General features: G+C 51.5%; 1 protein-coding gene across 2 annotated transcripts in view; it reads left to right on the top strand.

Moving 5' to 3' along the window:
* ATOSA (atos homolog A) overlaps nt 1-14,237 on the top strand; it is a 662,760-nt gene that overhangs the window by 518,952 nt on the left and 129,571 nt on the right. For both annotated transcript variants that reach the window (XM_069624850.1, XM_069624849.1), the window contains exons 9-10: nt 261-419; nt 2,690-2,758. In XM_069624850.1, coding sequence (XP_069480951.1) covers nt 261-419; nt 2,690-2,758 — 228 coding nt within the window. The remainder of the gene's footprint in view (nt 1-260; nt 420-2,689; nt 2,759-14,237) is intronic.

The following is a 14,237-nucleotide window of genomic DNA, read 5'->3' as shown; positions in this document are numbered from 1 at the left end:
GTAGCTGTTGCCATCCCAAAGCTAAATCTAAATGTGTGCCAGCTACCAAAATTCCAGCTTTTGAGGATTTAATTTCATAAAATTATTCATACATCTGTGAAGTGCATTAATACAGTCAGCAATGTTGTCTGGGTTTTCAGAGAATGCATGATGCGTTAGGCTAAAAGTGTTGGAAAAACCACTGCTATGCAGAATTATGTGACAAATCTTTATACATTTGAATGCCAACAAAGACCAACAAGAACGTTTTTGTATTGCAGGAGTCTGTCTTGAATTATCGATTGGAACCTTTGGGCATTGTTGATGGTTTTACAGCTGATGTAGGGGCCAGTGGCCTCTTTTGCCCTACTCACATGACCCTTCCAGTTGAAGTATCGTTTTATAGTGTTTCTGATGACAATGCACCGTCACCTTACATGGTAAGTGTGTTTTATTTCTTAAGTGTTAATTGGGAAGTTGACAGATAAGATAAGATTGTTAAAAAATAAATGCAGAGAATTTGCTATTACAGTTACTTCCTTACCCATGGTGTGTTTTTTGGTACCCCAGGGCATCTTTTTAAAAGGACAATTTCTGATATTTTGGGAAATAGAAGCCATATTTTAAATGCATTATACATTTTGTGTATATTGTTGGATAAAGTTGTTGCATTGGTGTGTTTTACTATGCACATATGTATTTTGTTTAATATTTGTCTTTTGAAAATGACGGTTTTGACAAATATAAGGAATTCGTCCCTTCTCTCAAAGTGGGGGGTCCACCCTCTTTGGGACTAGGAGGTAAGCCGACTACGCAATACCCTCCCCAGGGGACAGAGCATGCGGGATCCCACTGGGGGTGACTCTCCTCTGGGGGCAAGGTATGCCCAAATGAAAATTTCACATCTCCCTTCTAGGTTCCACCCCAATGTTTGTTGATTATATGGGACTTGATCCTACCAATAATACAAAGGGCCCCTTCAAGAGGGATAGCTGGGTTTCTGACCTGTACTCCTTACCGTCTCTAAGAGTGATAGCCAATGGAATTGTTAACTTCGTTATGGACCATAGCTTAAAGTTGACCGGAAACCAGCTAGAAGAGATGGCATCCACCGAAGAGCAAGGAAGGCAGCATTCCGAATCTGTGCAGAGGCAATACAGAGTGTCAGTCAGAAACACTTGTGGGTGGAGAGACAAAGATGCCTACGGTGTGCTGTAGCTTCGATGAAGGCAGAGTCCCTGATGACTGGAGGACTGCTGAGGCAGGAAGCACCTCCACAAAGGGCGTGAGGATCCAGCGTTACAACAAACCCTTTCTGAGGCTCCCAAAAGGGGGAAGCGACTCAGAACTGCAGACTGAATCAACCCAATGATGCTGACTTGCAAGGGCCAGAGGAGCCCATAGCCTATGAGGGGCTCCCCAAAGCAACACTCCACTGAGGGATGAACAAACCAAGGAACCACAGGGCAAGCGAAGCCCATAGCTCACAAAGGGTGTACCGGATTAATACCCCACCAATGGACGGGGTGAGATGTGGGTAGACAATGGCAGAGAATTGCAGGGGTCAGAGAAGCCAACAACCCCAGAGGAGTTCACCAAAGCAATACCCCACCAAGCGGGGAACAACGCCAGAGAATCACAGGGGGCTAGAGAATCCCAAAGCCCACGAGGGGCTCACCAGAGCAGTACCGTCACCGGGGGGCGTGAAAGGGGAGACATGAGAACCACAGGGACCAGAAAAGCCCACAAGGCTCTCACCAAAGCGATATTCGACCCACAGGTGAACAAAACCAGTGTAATGTCAAGGCAAGAGAAGCCCAAAGCCTGCTAGGGGCTCTCCAAAGCAGTATCCCAAGGCTGTGTGAACAGGAACCAAGAACTGCAAGGGCCAATAATGCCCATAACCCGTGAGGGGCCCACCAATGCCCCACCCTACGAGTAATTGACAAAGACTGAGAAACTAACTGGACCAAAGTCACCTGAGGCCCACCCGGGGCTACGAAGAGGAACACCCAGCAAACCATAAGAAAGAGACCCGGAGGGCCTGAGAACAAACAATATAGGACTCTGGAATACAGACCTTCCCAGGACCGAGTGACATATTCCTGGAGACGGGATAAAAATTGAGGTCCTAGATGGAACATTGTTTTGTGGCCATAAGAAACTTTGAGACATTTTTAACCAGTTTTCTGGTGGTTTGAAACTACCAGAGACTTGACCGAACCATTGAAGGAAGGATAAGAAACTAGTCATAGCCCCACCAGAGTGAAAGGACCCTGATTAAGCACACAACTTTGGGGTTATTTTCTATCTTCTCAAACCAATCAGATTAGTGATAGGTTAACATAGGTTTTGTAGCGAGGACTGAACTTGATTTTGTGACGCATCCTGACGAGCACCTGTTTTTATTGTTTTATAGAGCAGGGAAACTCTGAGTGATGGGGATTCAAGTAGGTTTCTTTTTATCTTTATCAATGAAGAGTAGTTCAACTATGTCTTTATGGCTGTTACCTATGTCTGGCTTACCACACTAGGGACCTGATTCACAAAGCGTTTTCCAATGGGATTTCACCATTGTAAAATGCTTCTGTGAATCAGGCCCTTTGTTGGGAAGGGAGTGGGGCGGGGATCTTCTGATGTTTACCTAGCATCTTATTGCCTTAGATGACCATATGCAGCAAAGTAAACTGACATTTTTGGTTCTTTAAAGGGTGTGATAACTTTGGAATCCCTTGGCAAAAGAGGCTATCGAGTACCACCTTCTGGAACAATACAAGTGGTAAGTCTTGTTTATTAACTGTTGGCAATACATTTTCATCCTTCTGTGGGACCTTCCTGGACTATCACTCCTTTTCTGTATAATAACTAAAATTGGGTTTTGCCTAGTTAACATTTTCATTTTAACACTATATCAAGGAATGGTTCAGTTATTACTCTACAGAACTTTGTTTTGTTAAAACCCTACAAAAGCATATACATAATATATAGGGCTTTCTAGCTGTGCTTGTACTAAAAAGAATCTCAGCAAGTTGCATGACTAAATTCATTGATATTGCGTTTAATTAAAATAAACTCTCTAGAGTGATGGATGTCATGAAGCACTTTCACAGTGCTTTTGTCCAGCTCTCGCATGCAGCCCTACAGATAAGGGGTGTATCAGCCACTTATCTGTCTGCAGGCACATAGCACCTCGTGCCTCTGCTTTCACCCGAACAGATCCATGGATATGTTTGGACCAGTAGTACATGTACTACAAAAGGAAAAAATTACCACGGCCTGATGGGAAGAAGTAAACCTGTTTCTCCAGCATGGGGTCTGGCATGGATTCACATGCTCAGGAATATTCCCCGTCGTCAGGCTGGGAATCATCGGTAAAGAAAAAATCAATATCAGTTTCGTTTCTGATCTGTCTTTCTTAGTAGTAACCAATCACTGGACCCTGGTTCATACGGCCCCCAGCCAATGACTGCCCTCTCCCTAAGCTCCTCCCCTGGCAGCCATCCTCAGATTTTCACCGCACGTTCAAGTGTTGGGAGTCCTCCTGCTATAGCTCTCGAGCATTTACTGTGTTTTGCGATTTTACAAAGAGTTTAATCTAATTTCTCAGTCAATCGAGCCTCAAGCTCCACCATTTCTACTTCCGATCAACGGGGACCCGTTTCGGAATTTTCTACACCCCTCAATGGCGAAGTTTTCATCGAGTACGCTTCTTGGAAGATTCCAGAAGACCTTGAGGCCCACCCTGTGGACATGGCCCAGGACAAGGGAAGCTCGACGCCCAGATCCAAGCTGTTCAGGAACTGCCCTGGATGCAGATTACAGAATGTGTTCAAGGAGGACGAGCATTCTAGATGCCTATACTGCCTTCACGAAGACAAAATGCACGTGAAGAAGGAATGTGCGTTTTGCAAGAACATGTCAGAGCGGCCCATGAGGGATCGATGGATCCGCCTCACCAAATGGCTGGAAGGAAAGAGCCCAGCGGTAGGTGAGAAGAAGAGGTCCGAGCAGTCTTCTAAGTCCTTTGAGGGCGCTCCGGCGACAGGGGCCCAACAGAAGGCTAAGCACCGCGAGTCTGTGGGCACCGGGAATGCCGAACGGTCGGGCTCCTCGGCTGCCAGGCAGGGCGCACTTTCACTGACACCATCAACCACGAGCCAACGCTCTGTCTTGGGGAAGATAAAGTCAGAGATCCTTTGTAAGCTTTTGGAGAAGCCCCAGTCAATCCCGACGGAGACAGTCGAGGGGGAGCAAGGCGGTGTCCCTCCCTCCAAGGTGAAGGCCTCAAGCACGCCAAAAGTCGTGAAGGCCCTGATTCACCCGGCTATGGCCTCTATCGAGGGAGTCGTGACGGCCCTGGCGAAGCCTGTGGAGGCTACCCCAGTGGAGATGACCTCAGGGCCCAGAGTTTCCCTGCCACCGCGGAGGGAATCCTCTTTTCAGCCCATCGATAAGACCCCTGTGAAAACCCCAGGGGAAAAAGGGGGGGGCGGTGGCCATCACGGACACAGATACAGCCTCTGAGGAGGAGCTATTTGAAGTCGTGCAAGGCCTCAACAAGAGATTTGAGGAGGTCTGGTCCCACGGGTGGAACCCCGGGGAGGCGGACGAAGAAAGCGACGGTGGTGCTGAAAAGGTTCCCGAGGAGGAGCAGCAACCATTGTGCCCGTCGCAACCATTGCCGGACGACTCGGCGGCCATTTTGATGGCAATCCAAACCTTATGCACGGAGATAAGGACGAGATTGCCTCTACCCCCAACGCACGACCCAGCAGAGCCGGGCCCGTCGGAAAGCCCTCCAAACAAGCAGAGGAGAGTTCATCCCCCCCGCCTTTCCAGCCCTCACGGCCTGCTTAGCCTTCATCTCCTTCCCCTGGTCCTAGGGATGACACGGGAACAGATACGACGACGGGATGGGCCTTCCATCACCACCCCCTCGGGCCTGCCCGCCTGACGAAATTGGCTCCTTCCACGCCATGATTTCCAGGGCATACAAGCTCTTCCAGCTCTGCCCCGAAGAACAGAAGAAGGAAGGCTTCCTCTATCAACGGCGCAAGGCCAAGAGGAAAACTGTCCTCGCGGTGCCATTGCTTGACGACATATGGGACGAGGGGCTTGCTCTCCTGAAGAACCCATCCACGACGCCTGCCAAGAGGGATCGGTACGAGAAGAAGTACCGGGTCCCTGATTCCGCCCCTTTGTGCCTTAGGGCGCAGCCGACCCCGGATTCGGTCGTCTCGGCGGCGGCCAAAAAGAAAGCGACGGGGGCTACGGGTTCGACTTTAACCTCCCCACCTGACGGCGAGGGAAAGAGACTGGACACCATGGGACAACGAGTCACCCCGTCCGCGGCAATGACAATTAAGGCGGCCAACGACCTAGCGATTATGGCCCGCTACGACGGGGAGTTGTGGTACAAGATCGCCCCCCTGCTGGACTTCCTACGGACGTCAAGAGGGCGGAGGCCATGGGGATCCTACAGGAAGATGAGGTGGCAATGGACCACGGACATCGCAGACACCGGGTTCCGCCAGTTGGGCAACAGTGTTTGCCTTTGACGGCGGGGATGGCTCAAGGCAACAGATTTCCGCCAGGACGCGCAAAGCAGAGTTCTGGACATGCCCTTCGACGGGAACAACCTGTTTGGAAAGACAGTAGATGAGTCACTTCAGGCCATCAAAACCAACAAGGAGACGGCTCGGGCCTTGGGAGTTTTGCAGCAACAACGGCCTACCTTTCGGAACTCCGGAGGCAATCCAAAGGATTCGGCGGTGGCTCCTCAACGTACCGCCAGGCAGCCCGCTCTTCGTCACAAGAGGCCTACAGAGGGCACGGCAAATCGGGAGGACCCCGTCGCCAAGTAGGCCAGGGCGGCAAGGCCGCCTCCAAGCACGACTGAACCGGCCGTGGCGTCGGGCCCCCACCTGAGCAACCCGGTGGGAGGCCAACGGGCGAAGTTCGTCAGCGTGTGGGAGTCCATCTCCACCGACCGTTGGGTGCTGGATGCCCTGGCCCACGGGCACACTCTCGAATTTCTAAAGAAGTGCCCCCGAATTACTCCCGTGGCCAGGAAGGAAAATCACATCCCACAACTGCTGTTAGAGGTAAGGGCGATGCTCAAGAAAGGGGCCATCGAGCTCGTCCTGAAGAGGCTCCGGGGCTCCGGAGTTTACTCCAGATACTTCCTCGTCAAAAAGACAGGCGAATGGCACCCCATCCTGGACCTGCGTCGGTTAAACAATACATCAAGGCCCAGAATTTCCGAATGGTCACCTTCCAGCACGTGCTGGGACTTCCTATCGTTGCTGGACTTGGAGGATGCTTACTTTCCCATCCCCATTCTAAAAGGACATCGAAGGTTTCTCAGATTCGTAGTCCAAGGATGGCACTACCAATTCAAGGCCCTGCCATTCGGATGGAATCGGCGCCCAGGGTATCTACCAAGTGCCTAGCATCCGGGGTCGGCGCGCCTGCGCCTGCAAGGGATCCACATTTACCCCTACCTGGACGATTGGCTCATCCGATCAAGGACAAGTGAGCTCGCCGTCGAGCACACAGCGAAGACCGTCTAACTGCTCAAGGACCTGGGATTCTCCATCAACTTCCCAAAATCCCACCCGGTTCCGTCGCAGGTCGCACTGTTTCTGGGAGCCAAGCTCGATACAGTGGCACGAAAGGCTTCCCCGTTGGAGGAAAGGACGAAGGCCATCTTGGTTAAGGTGCAGCGCCTGCTGGCCACGGACGTGGCCAGGGTGAGGTCCATCAAGTCACTTCTCGGCATGATGTCCTCTTGCATCTACCTGGTGCACCTATGCAGGCTGCGGATGCGTCCTCTACAGGAGTTCCTCGACGCCCGTTGGATCCCGCTCAACGAAGTCTTCCGCCAAGCTATTCGGTGGTGGGGCACCCGCAAGCATCTCGCGGCGGGCGCGGACTTTCAGACCCCAGCACACCATGAGACGGTGACGATGGATGCCTCCCTGGAGGGTTGGGGAGCGCACACCGGAGATCTTCACGCGAGAGGCCTTTGGCTCCCGGAGGAGAGGTCACTCCACATCAACATCCTGGAGCTCCGAGCAGTGTTCCGGGCTCTCAGGTCGTTTCTCCCATCCCTCAAGGGCAAGGTGGTAAGGATCTTCACCGACAAAACCACCACGATGGTGTGCAGTGAAAAAGTTGAAAACATGTCGAAAGTCATAATGTCGAAGAAAAAAAAAGTCGAAAAACATTTTTTTTCAAATGTTTTATTTCTTAATTTACATGTTTTTTTGGGTTCCGCAAGTTAAAAAAAAAGGGGTAAAACAAAAAAGAATTACAAAAAGGGAGGTTGGGTGGAACCCCCCCCATTTCGAACCAAAAACAAACAAAAATAGACATTCGAAAAAAAAATGTTGACCTTTTTTTTGACATTATGACTTTCGACATAATGTCATTCGAAATTATCACTATGAACCCACCACGATGTTCTACATCCGGAAGCAGGGAGGAACCCGGTCCCCTGCCCTATCCAAGGAGGCCCAGGATCTGTGGCATTGGGCCGTTGCCCACAGGATGTTTCTGGTGCCCTTCCACCTAGCAGGGATAAAGAACACCATCGCCGACTCACTGAGCAGGGAGCTGCGCTCATGCCATGAGTGGGAACTGCGTCAGGACCAAGTGGATCGGCTTTTTCGACGATGGGGCAAACCCCAGATCGACCTGTTCGTGACGGCGGCGAACTCCAAGTGCCTGAGGTTCGCCAGCAGGTTTCCCCAGCCGAGGAGCATGGGCAATGCTTTATCGATCCCCTGGGACGGCCTGTTCCTGTATGCTTTCCCTCCATTGCCTCGTCAACCAAACTCAATAGGTCCCAGTGCAGGATGATCCTCGTCGCACCGGCGTGGCTGAGACAGATCTGGTTCCCGGACCTTCTGGACTTGTCAGCGTCCCCCCGAGTCAAACTATCGACGGACGCAGATCTTCTCTCCAGAGAAGGAGGCGCCATCCTCCATCACAACCCGGGTCGCTGAACTTGCAGGCCTGGCTCCTGCTGCACTAGAGTTTGGAGGGTACGATATCCCAGCGGACTGCAAGGAGGTGCTTACAAAGGCCAGGGCGTCCCCAACTCTTAAGTGCTGTGGACACAAATGAAAGAGGTTCTCTGTCTGGTGCCGTGCACAGAAGATTAACCCTCTGCAAATTACGGCCCCTCAAGTGCTGCCGTACCTGCTGTCGCTGGCCAAGGCGGGGCTGGCTCATGCCTCCATCAAAATACATCTGGCAGCGATCTCCCGCTACACCAGAACTACGGGACGATCATCCCTGTGATCTCATCGGCTGGTGAAGGAGTTTATGAAGGGACTATTCCGTTTGTTCCCGCCGGTGAAGGCTCCGGCCCCGGCATGGGAGCTCAACGTGGTGCTGACCAGGCTCATGGGGGCGCCTTTCGAGCCTCTTCATTCGGCACCGTTGAAGTTCCTGTCGTGGAAAACAGCATTTCTGGTGGCCATCACCTCCGCACGCCGAGTGGGAGAGATCCAGGCCCTATCCTGCAAGCCTCCATACTTGACTTTTCACGAGACGAGGGTGATGCTGAGGACGCAACCCTCATTCATGCCCAACGTGCCGTCGGACTACGTGGACCGCACTAAGAGTTTTTGGAAGACATCACAACTGTTTGTGAACTTTGGACCTGTGAACCAAGGGAAGGCCCTCTCGAAGGCTTCCATTTCCAGATGGCTCTCTGGCTGCATCATGCACTGTCACCGGTTGGCAAACCGACCGCTGCCCGGCCGTCCGAGAGCCCATTCGACCAGAGCGATCGCTGCTACCATGGCCTTCTTGTCTGGTGTACCTCTGCTGAACATCTGCAGGGCTGCTACGTGGAGGTCGACACACACCTTCACGAGATACTACTGCGTTGACCGAGATTCCAGGGAGGAGTCCAGGGTCGGCCAAGCAGTGCTGCGCAACCTGTTCGCCTGAAGGTGGGCCTGGTGAGGAGATAAGAGTTGCTTAATGTCGAGTTTATGTAATACTTAATGTTGAGCCTTGCCAACTCCCTTGTTTGTGCATGTGTGTACTGCTATGTATTCTTATATTCACGAGCATGTGAATCCATGCCAGACCTCATGCTGGAGAAGGAACAAGTTACTTACCTGTAACTGTTGTTCTCCAGCATGGGTCTGGCATGGATTCACATGCGAACCCTCCCTCCTACCCCTCTGCGGCTCTTCACTTGGTCATACTGCCACTTTACGTGCTACCAAATCGGAGGATTGCTGCCAGGGTAGGGGCTTAGGGAGAGGGCAGTCATTGGCTGGGGGCAGTATGACCCAGAGACCAGTGATTGGTCACTACTAAGAGACAGATCAGAAACAAAACTGATACTGATTTTTTCTTTACCGAGGAATCCCAGCCTGACAGGGAATATTCATGAGCATGTGAATCCATGCCAGACCCATGCTGGAGAATAAATGTTACAGTTAAGTAACTTGTTCCATCTTTTAATGTACATGAATAACTAGGTGCAAAGAAATAATTATTGCGAACACATTTGTTTTCCTGTTAAATGTTTACTCACTTTGAAAATACTCCCACTGGGGAATGCACTTATATTTTTACTCCCAAGAAAATAACTTTACTCCCAACATTGAAAAAAAAAGGAGTAAAATACTGCCAATTCAAAACCTTGCACTGCTCACATGCATAGCTTGTCGAATTGTTATGGTATGCAGACAGGGGGCGAAGTCCCCTGCCAAAGCTGTGCATGGTGGGGAGTGCCGCTACAAGCCGTGTGATGTTGTTCCCAAGGGCAGCAAAGGAAGAATCCCCGGTCTTCTCCCACTATGCCACCAACGGGTGATAGGGGATCGCTACATGACACCTATGCCTTTCAAAAGTCGACACCTATACAAAAGAGAGTCCAGCCCCGTTAAGAAACTTGGAGTTTTAACAGTCCATCCCAAACACTCACCGTAAAGAACACAGGTGATATGCAGAAAGACAACAGCCTAATAATACCATCAAATTCTTGCCTTGGTTAGGGGATACAAAAGGGTGGGCATTTTGGCTTGAAGAGTCTCTGAGGGCTGCTCCTGAATCAATACTGGAGAACTGGAACACTTGGAACTGCCCCATAGACCTCTAATCTGTAGGGAATTGCCAAAGATACCCGATCGCAAGGGTTGCAGCATTCTGGTCACTAAACCATGGGCCTATACTTTAGAAATGGCATGCCATGCAGCATCAGGACCAGTGTCCCGCTCAGCCATTCAGAAGCCTCCATCAATCCCACTGTTTCCCATGAAACATTAACCTTGAACTGAGCTTATACAGATCCTGCCATGCCACCCAGCACCCTTTGATAAATCTGTTTTCAGAGCTCCAGTTGAACTTGCTCTTGACCCAAACAAATAGGATCAAGACTAATGATCATTCCCCTCGAGGGCTTAAATTTGTCTAGACTTCAATGGCTTCTGCTTAAAAGCTAGTATAGGTTTTCCCACGTTTTATGAGATGTAAAGTATACTTCCCATTCTACTTCTCTATAGGCATTCCTTTTTTTCTGAAATAATGCTGTTACCCGTTTTTATTGTATGCTTTGTTTCACATCTGAGCTTGCCTCGATCAGAGCCATCACTTAGCAAGGAAGGGGGCGTGGCCTACGCGCATGGTGTGAAGCCGTGCTACTGTGGAGCTGCATCTGATCCTCCGAGAACACGGCCCGACTAACATATTTGCTACAGAAATTAGATGCTTGAGTAGAGTAACCGTCTCTGCACGCCCCTGCAGCAATTCCGACGAGAAACGGATCTCCCAAAGTGAAAAACGAAGCCCCCGAACGCAAGTCCCCAGCGCATGAAGATGGCGGCTGCCACAGAAGGCTGACCCGAAGACTGAGGAGGAGCCGTGCGATCACACGTGAAGCCATCTGGAAGCCTGCGGCTCAAACTGACACCAGCGGACCCGGGCCCCTGAACACCCCCTCTCACAGGAACACCCCCTTGTTATTGGAGCTGGCGACCCGCCGTAACCTTGAACGCTGTCCGGCAAACAGGGACGCCTGAACACGCGGCTAGGAGTGGACCAGGGGGCGGTGTGCACTGCGGCATCCCTGGCAGGTGGCCCGATCGCAGCCTGGATCTCGCCTGCCCGCCCTACCTGCCCTGCTTTGATCCCACACACAGCGTGCTGACGGACCCCCCTGCCCACCCTGCTCCGGCTGCAGGAGTCGGTGCACGCGCGGGCGAGAGGAGCAGGGGGAGAGACACCATAAACGTGTGGCCCCCGGAGACGCCCTGGCCAGCGCTGCTCCCCGGCCCCGCACTGCACCCCGCCGCCCTCACAGTGATTAGAAGCAGCTGAAGAGGCCTACATAGGCCAACGTCTCATCCACTAACTAAGGGCAGTGCCTGAGAAGCTCCACCAGCAGAGCTACACAAACCTGGTGACCCGGGGCGTACGGCGTTCCCCTCCCATCCTCTGTCTTTCATTATTGAGGGCACCCACCGCCCGGGAGAAGCACACATCAGAACTCACACCCCAACAAAAAGAATAACCACCAGGCCGGTCCACGCCTGGTCCATGTCCAAATCCATCACGAGCGGATGTCACCACGTATCCTAACTGTGGCAACTAAGGCGAGAACTGGGCTCAATCACTTATAACCGGCTAGCCCACTTGCCCTCCACAAAGACCCCACGTTGGCCTGCGAATTGACCCTCCCGGGTTAGGAATTGCTTGGAGCCCCGGCACAGCCCTCTGCTGACGAGAGACTGGCGAGGACAGCATTGCCTTATGAAAAGTCCGGCAACAAACAGCATCACACACAAGTCCTGCTGACACGCACCTGACCACTCCTACCCCCTGGATACCTTTACCCTTAGCTGCCACCAATGCCAAATGGCAGCCTTTCGGCACCAATAAAACTTTCTCTTGGGTACCCCTGAAGACAGCACCAAATTGCAGACAGAAACTTCCCTCGAACTCTAGAAAGCTACACGTCTCTCCCCCACCCCACTGGGCAGTGGATGCACCGAACTCCACAATGGCGGCCTCCAAAAGGTCAGCCAAGACTACAATTATGGATTCATTCTCCGGGGCCAAAAGAAAACACCCAAAAGCCCAAGGATACTGACCCTGAGTCACGAACACCGGCGGAACCGAGCAGAGATGACAAACTACTAGACGCCATCAACGGACTGCGCTCTTTCATAAATAATAAAATCGAAGAAGTGAAGTCAGATGTACAGCTGTTGCGCCAAGATTTGTGCAACCCCGCAGACCGGGTAACTACCACAGAATCGATGCAATGGGAGACCACCAAAGCACTTAAAGACATACAAAGCAAAGTGCTGGACCTTGAGAAACGCAACAAGTTCCTTGAGGAGAGGGCAGAAGACGCCGATGGGCGTTCCAGAAGCAATAATGTGTGGAATCCCGGAGGGGATGGAGGGCCCTAATCCCACCTCCCTCATACAACAAGAAATGGGAGTCTCCCACCTCTCGCAGGGATTTGCTGTCGAAAGTGCCCACAGGTCCCTTCAGAAAAAACCACCCCCGGGATGCTGCCCATGCCCAATGATTGCCCAAATCCTGAACTTTCAAGACAGGGAAGTTATCTTACGCTATTCACGAGAAGGCGGAGAAATCAGGAAGGATAATGCCAATATTGCCATTTACCCAGACTATACACCTGCAGTACAAAGAGCAAGGAACTCCTTTGTTCCAATTAAAGCGCGGCTACAACAACTGAGCATTAAATGCATGCTAATGTACCCCTCAAGGCTCAAAATAATCCATAAAGGCAGTGCAATCTTCCTGGAATCGCCAGCGGCGGCCAATATGTGGTTAGAGCACAATAACATGGCTGACAAAGCCGATGATACACCATGATGCTCTGATGTCACAAGCATCCCAAGAACTCCTGGGTTAAGAGTGTAACATTGACCTAGCATAAGCAGCAACCACAAAACACAACATCAAGGCACCGGATTCGGGGGACACCCCACCGTTACAACCACGAATCATGCCACCAAGGACGGGAGCCCACGTGCTCACTTATGAGAATCGCCACAACCCACCCCAATGAAATCTGTGCCGGCCTGTTGCCAGCACTATACACGCGCCATACGACCAGGATAGGCCAACGAGGTGTGGGAACCCATGAGCGTTGCCCCTTCACTGTAACTGCTGGGGGCAGTTCAATGTTGTTAAAGTTTGTTAACTCAATCGTTGAAGTCACAGTTCAAACAGTGGTACATTCTCCAATATATGGATCAATTTCGAAGGGATTGTGTCCTCCGACATATTCCTTATCTTTGATATACGTTTCCAGATTGCTGGCCTCAGAAATTTTTTCTGTAGAGGGCGCAGCGCGTCGACGTCCGCCGAGTCGATGTCCTTCAACGGCCACCGTATCGGCGCCAACGTCACCATGCCCATAAATAGACACTTGCTGCGTCCGTTGCTCAGTTCTGTTTTTTCGCGCTTCGTGGGGCCTCGGAACGTTGTTGCTCAGTTCAGTCAGGTTTATCTAAATCTATTTCGACGAATATTCCTTATCGTTCTTGATGGCTTCTTCATCAGAACCGACGACGCCGCGATCCGGCTTCAAGAAATGTCGAGACTGCGGTAAAAAAATGTCAATAATGGATCCACACAGGGTCTGTTTATGGTGCTTGGGGTCAAAGCACCATGGTTCGGAGTGTGAGGGACTGCATGTCGATGACGGCGAAAGCCCTGAAGGAGCGAAAGGGGAAGCTCGAGAGAGGTAAGTCAGCCAAATCCTCCTCGAAGGTTTCGTCGGCCGAGTCGAGGCATTTGTCTCCTCACCGTCGAAAACATTCCCATTCTAGATCTCGAAGCACCATTCGTCGAGATCTAGACACTCAAAAAAGAGACGTTGAAGGTCCCATTCCTCGTCGTCTTCGGTGTCCCCAGAAAGAGTTTCCTGCCCCACCAAACACATTTCTCAAGCTGCGTGGGAGGAATTCAGAAAGAAAATGTTAAGCGTCTTCGAGAACGCGGCCTCGATCCCCTCGAAGACAGCTGAGGGTGATACCCCAGGTGAAAAACCCAAAAAATCAGAAAAGCCGCAAGTCGCAGCACCCAGCGAACCATTCCACCCGAGAGCGCCATGAGCCATCGGGTAAGAAGGCATCGTCTTCGACGCCGTCGTCGAGGGTTCCTTCGACGCCGTCATCGAAGATTCCTTTGTCGTCGAAGATTCCTTCGACGCACGGGTCGGCGCCATCGACTCCATTGTCAAAGGGTTC

Source organism: Ambystoma mexicanum, chromosome 11 (genome assembly GCF_040938575.1).
Source record: "Ambystoma mexicanum isolate Mex_15411 chromosome 11, UKY_AmexF1_1, whole genome shotgun sequence".
Lineage (NCBI taxonomy): Eukaryota > Metazoa > Chordata > Amphibia > Caudata > Ambystomatidae > Ambystoma > Ambystoma mexicanum.
Note: the sequence above shows the minus strand (reverse complement) of the source record. Positions and strands in the feature narration are given on the sequence as shown.